Consider the following 6089-nt stretch of genomic DNA (forward strand, 5'->3'; position numbering starts at 1 on the left):
AATTAAGTCATAATAATAGTGCTATTGTGTCAAAGTGCATCAATGCAGGTCAGAGGAGTTGTGCTCTCTTTCCCGCGCTCGTGTTTTGTTGAACATTCCTGGTTGGCATAGCAACACTCCACCCCTTCGCGTCAGTGACGTCCTCATTTTGCATGGCAACAACGATTGTTTGTGTTGTGAAGATGGATCACTCAGCGACGTAAAATCAGTCCCACTCTTCAGTGTCGCGTGCGACAGAGGTCCCATAGAGCACGTCATTACGTCAAGCATAATTTCTGGTTCCAGGAAACAGTGTGAGAGTGAGAGCTCTGTCTGTGCTGCGGCTCTCAGTCGTGCGCTCCCTCCGTGGAGTCCGCTCAGCAGCGGAATGAAACAGGACACCAAACAACCCGTGTGACTTATGGATTGTTTGAAGATATTGTTTAACTGGTTGGCCGGAGCAGCAGCTTCCAAATCAATAATGCTGACCTGGACTATTAGTTCTGAACAATGTTGTTTTAGTTCTGTAGAGGAAAGAACAGATGTACTCAGAGACATAGCCTCAAAGATGGGTTGACAGTTAGCATGCAGGCCATATGATGACTCTTGTAATGTAGTTAGTGAGCATAATAACAATAATGGAAAGAAAAAAAAGAAAAATAATCAGATCAATTAGTTTGCAAGAACACAGAGGAGGGTTACTTAATGGATGGATGGATGAGATAATACAACTTTGGGTAAAGCATTTTGTATGGAAATGTCATTTTAGGTGAGTTACACTCGCACTTTAAATTACTCTATCTTGATTTTATTTTATTCTACTTTATAACTAATCTTTAAAACAGTCTCTGGGACATTTCATTTTGGTCTAAGTTTATTTACATAGTTACAGTGGTGTTAGGAGCACAGTCAACTAAAACAGGCTATTCAACCTAAAATTTACATGAACTTTGAGAGCTAATGTCACGGAGTCTAAAAATAAACTCCGCCGGTCTGTGCACATTCATGCTCAAGTTGCTTTGATGAAAACAAGTCTTTGAGCTGCAGTGAGGGGCGTCTGCAGTTATGTCCGACCTTTGAACCCCCCTCTGGTCTTGAGCCGCCAGAGACTGAATAGGCTCAAGCCGACCACCTAATGACATGCCGGTAAACAAACCCAGAGGGGGCTGTGACTACCGGGAAGCAGCCGGGAGCGCAGCCCCTGTGAGCAGGGAGAGGCCCCCCTCTATTCATCATCTATCGTTTTCACTTCGGTGGATCTGTGAAGTCATCTGAAACCTAAATATAGCCTATACAATCCCCTTTCTTATAGGAGCTGAATTAGACCTTACGGGAATAACGCTTACATCATTGGTGCCAATAAAATTGCATCCACACATCTTATTAGTGTGTGTGAAAATTAATGCTGTTGTCTCATCGATGATCATCACGAGGAAATCAGCCATCAAATCAGTAAATGAGAGATTACTCTCAGAGGCGTAATATTCTAATAATAATTAGTGTGATGTTACGAATTGTAACGCCTTCACAGATCAATATCTGCTTCTCAAAAAGCTATGTGCGTCCTATTGTTGTCCTAAAAAGGTGGGTCATAAGTGCAGGGGTTTGCCCGCCTCTCAGCGCCTCAGTGGTCATTCAATGACGCTAATATCAGGTAAATGCATGACGGGAGAGCCTTTTAGCGCATGTTTCACTTTCTTTGTGACTGTGAGTGAGTGGGCCACACACCGCCACACGTCCGTCTGCGCGCTCTCCGTGCGCCACAGCGCGCCCCCCATCCCCGTTCACCGGAATCACCATATATGGCTCGACCGGTCCACTCGGCGATTGGCTGCTTTACTACAGCGACAGTTCTGTTGCTGGAGCTCTATTCATGTGCACAGACAGGTGAAAGGCAGTGTGATGTATGGATGGCACTTCATTTAGCAGCTCATAAATAATCAGTCGGTGTGCTGGAAGCTGTGTGCATTAATTAAATCATGCTGGGTCTCACAATATTGTATCAAATTATAAATGGAGGCAGCTTCTATAATATTGTACCGCAGCCTTTTTAAATGAACACCAGCATTGTTCTCCCCTGAGCGATTCGGAGGATAACACCAGGGCCACTGTTTTAAACTGATTATCCAGATACTGCAGCCTTGTCACCTCCCTTAACCTGCAAGAACATTTCTGTCGCCATGAACGCGCCAGTGGCATTAAGATACATATCGTGCACATATGTGGACAGAAAGGGAACATAATGTATATGATGCAGATGCTGCATACGTGAAATGACGTAGTTCATTCATGGCGATGGGCACCTCTTGTAGGCGGGGGTGTCACTTAACATATGCTCGCTATTTTTTGACATTCGAGTTGATAAAATAAGTTGAAATGAAAAGGCCGATAATATTGCTGTTCAGACATTTAACGGATTTCATTGTTAAAGTGGAAAACATCTGCTCGCTTTTTTCCCCTCTTACCTCTCCCTCTGTCAAATGGTTCAGTCTCGCCACACAGATTTCATTCATAAAATTCCAGCTCACTATAAAAGGCGGGCCTCTCCACAATCTGCACAGTTACCATTTATGAACCTGGCAAATGGAATATAGAAAGGTGTTTAGGCGTCAGTGTTCTTCTTAGATTAGACTGACTACTAATATCTTTGTATGCAGTCATTTTAGACGAGACCATGCATCCAGACTCCAGCACTGAGTTCGACTCATCGTCCAGCTGTAGCACAGCATCGCCTGGCGGGGACACCCCTGGGTGCAGCCAGCATCCTCCTGACTCGCTTTCATCAGTGGACAGCGCCAAGGTAGAAGATCGCCCAAAAATAATCTTCACAAAACGAAATCTTCATTTCATTCTTCATGCATAATGCTGATATTGGTTTCAAAGGGCTAATGTACAGGCCTGGGTACAAAATGTTCACACACATATCTAAGTGCATTACATAGACAGCCTTGACAGGATTACTGTCCCGTGCTGAAAATGAGTCTATACAAACACATAGACGAGCTATACAGTCTCCATGCATGTGTGCGAAATCCGCAAAGACAGCGCAATAACATGAAGTCTTAATTCAGTGAAATGGTTTGTAATGCACTTCACACAAACACGTCTTGGTCGTGACCTTTCATTTTAGAGTGATGATGAAAATGAGTGATAAGGATGTGATAATAGGGCATGTAGCTGCTTTTGATGGATTCGTAGACAGTATTGGTTTTGTCTTTTTTTGGCATTCCTCATCCATGTGATTGATGTACCATTTAAGCACATCTAAAGGTCAGCCACGAACGTGGATCCTCGTTCATCAGATAAGCTAAATTAGTGTTTGACAGCATGCATATGCATGTCTCAGTGATGATGGGGTTTTTTTTTAATAGGATACTGAGACTAGTGCAGCAGACTCCTTTGTTCCGACTGTGACTGCAATCTCAACCTCGCCGGATCTAAGGTGGATGGTGCAGCCGACAGTCATCACATCTGTCTCTCCGTCGTCCGGCCGCGCAAAGACCAAAACTCACGGCGCGAACCAGTCGTCTTCCCGGGCAGCTGCAAGCAAGGCAAAGCCCTCCACCAGGAAAGGGCTGAAAGACAAGGTATGCAGGAAAACAGGGTGGGGAAGTGATGAAATGTCACTTTCAGAAATAATGTGACAAGTAGCCCAGCAATTAATCAGTCAGTCAATCAAGAAGTCAGTCAATCAATAGGCTTAGTCAGTCCATTAAGCAAGCGATCAAAGGATCCGTATAGTTCTTCACTACTATCCTATCCTAGTGCTCCCCACGACACCTTTTCTACTTATAGAGGTTAATATGAAAATTGAGTTATCGCGATATTGTCAACAGGACGTGAAGGAGCAAGCGATTGCTTTTACTGTTAAGAGTAAAATTAAATTAGCGAGTTGCGCAAATACATCACTGCGGAGAGAAGCGCAGAAAAGGGAATGGTCAAATTGGCGCAGAGGAATTACTTTTGGAGCACTATTTGTGGACGGCACGGGATATTGCATAAAAGTGCGCGTTCACGTGCTTAACTAGACGGTGCCAGTGGTGCAGCATTTTAACGCCTGAACTGAAAGAGAGTCTGCATCGAGCAGCTCAGTGTTCCCAGCACTCACTGCACCGAAGATTTCTGTCCCCTGTCTGTTTTTTTTTTTGGCAAGTGAAATGGTGTTGAAGAGCCAACTGCTGATATGACAAAACTTAAGCAGGATGCGCATTTAAATTGCCCATTTCTGATTTTAGCCTTCCAAAGAGGAAGAGGAAAGGAGGAGGATCAGGAGGGAGAGGAACAAGATTGCTGCAGCAAAGTGTCGCAACAGACGGAGGGAGCTGATAGACACTCTGCAAGCTGTAAGTATGCGGTTTTCTGAAAACATACAGAGAAAATCCCCACGGCACATGTACACGATGTACTGGCATGTCGGCAGTCATTAAAGATAACAGGAGTACATCAGGGCTGACTGCAGAACACCATTGGGTGGCAGTGTTTTCATGCTCCTCTCACACCAAGTCTAAATTTCTCCCCCTCACCTCAGGAAACCGACAGGCTTGAAGATGAGAAGGCTGTCCTCCAGACAGAGATAGAGGAGCTCCTGAAGGAGAAGGAGAGACTGGAGCAGGTTTTTGCCTCCCACAAGCCATCCTGCAAACTACCTGCCAGTGACAACGAAAGTGATGAGGAGGATCATGGAGGCGATGTTAACACGATGCTGCAGGATCCTCCGGCCTCCCCACAGCTGCTGTCCATCTTAGGGAATGAAAAACCACCAGAGAGCAGCACCGCCGCTGGAGAAGCCCCCGTTGGTCAAGACGTGGACAGCGTCCCTTGCATCCCTGCTGCAGCCATTCTGGGGAACTCCAACATCCTCCTGTGCTCCAGCGCGGAGGAGGAGGCCCTGGAGGACTTAAAAGGAGATGACCTGGATGACCTGGTGCCCAGCCTGGAGATGGCGGTGACCTCTGAAATGGCTGCATCTGTCCCTGACATAGACCTGAGCAGCCCCTTCTGCCTCTCAGACTGGGAAACCCTGTACAAGTCTGTGGCGAACGACCTTGAATCTTTGAGCACGCCAGTCATGTCTTCCAGTCCCACTTGTAGCAATTACCGCACAGTGTTCTCCTTTAATTACTCTGAGATTGATTCCTTGGCCGAGGGCTTCGAGAGCCTCAAAGGCAGCCTTGGTGCGTCTGAGTTAATGAAAGATAGTCTTAACTCTCCAACACTCCTGGCCTTGTAAATGCAAAGAAGTTATGCAACGCAGTGATACTGTAATTGTATTCTAACCAGCCAGCAAGCTATGATCTCCCTCTCAAATAACCTTTTGTAGTGTGAGTTTTGATGTTGTGTAAACCTAAACATCAAAGGCTGTGTAGATGACATGTTTTCTGTGACTGTAACAGGGTTGACTTCTTCCATACTGCTGGTGCAAGTCTCTCAGATAAGACTTCATACCGGTGACAAAAATGCATGCAAATACAAGTCATCCGTACTCCGAAAAGAGGTGGTATCTTGTGTTTCTGAAATCCCTAAATGTGATGTGAAGTTAGATCACGCTCAGTAGCCTAATGTGTGTGTAATACTGTTGACAAGTTGTGTTGTAACAAGTGAAAATAACAGGGTTACTAATGTGTAGTGTATAGGTGTAACATCTTGCTGTAAGGTGTCCCCTAACTTGAGATTTCCTTTCAAGTGTTTCCATTAAAAAAAAAAGATCATTCCATGTACTGTATTTTATCAAGATGTATTTTATGACATAGTTTATTTTTTTACTTATCAAAAATGATCAGATGCAAAAAAAAAAATTGTATAACGCTGGAAATAAAATAAGACGACCGCAAACAATGTCTCGCTGTTGTTGTCATTCAGTCATTAAATGTGGATGTTCATGTGAAACCGCAGGGTTTATTGTTCCAGAGCTCTCTGTCATATTGCATGATCTTCATCAGATTTCCTTTTCTTTCTGAGCACTCTAAGGTCTTTAAAGTGTCTCAAGTGTTCATCAGCTTGATTCCTCACATATGCTGAGGATGATCATGAACTGATGACAAAAAGATCTTAAGTGCTCCAGAAAAAAGAGAAATTTGAACAATTCTTTTCCATGACCGTGCCATTTCCCA

General features: G+C 44.4%; 1 protein-coding gene across 1 annotated transcript; it reads left to right on the forward strand.

Annotated features, from left to right (window-relative positions):
• The first annotated feature begins 2486 nt into the window (after positions 1 to 2486).
• LOC139348186 (protein c-Fos-like) lies at positions 2487 to 5806 on the forward strand. Its single transcript, XM_070988151.1, has 4 exons — positions 2487 to 2779; positions 3351 to 3566; positions 4215 to 4322; positions 4508 to 5806. The coding sequence occupies exons 1-4, from the start codon at positions 2654 to 2656 to the stop codon at positions 5207 to 5209; spliced, it is 1152 nt and encodes a 383-aa protein (XP_070844252.1). The 5' UTR covers positions 2487 to 2653; the 3' UTR covers positions 5210 to 5806.
• The last annotated feature ends 283 nt before the right edge of the window (positions 5807 to 6089 follow it).

Source organism: Chaetodon trifascialis, chromosome 19 (assembly GCF_039877785.1).
Source record: "Chaetodon trifascialis isolate fChaTrf1 chromosome 19, fChaTrf1.hap1, whole genome shotgun sequence".
Classification (NCBI taxonomy): Eukaryota; Metazoa; Chordata; class Actinopteri; order Chaetodontiformes; family Chaetodontidae; genus Chaetodon; species Chaetodon trifascialis.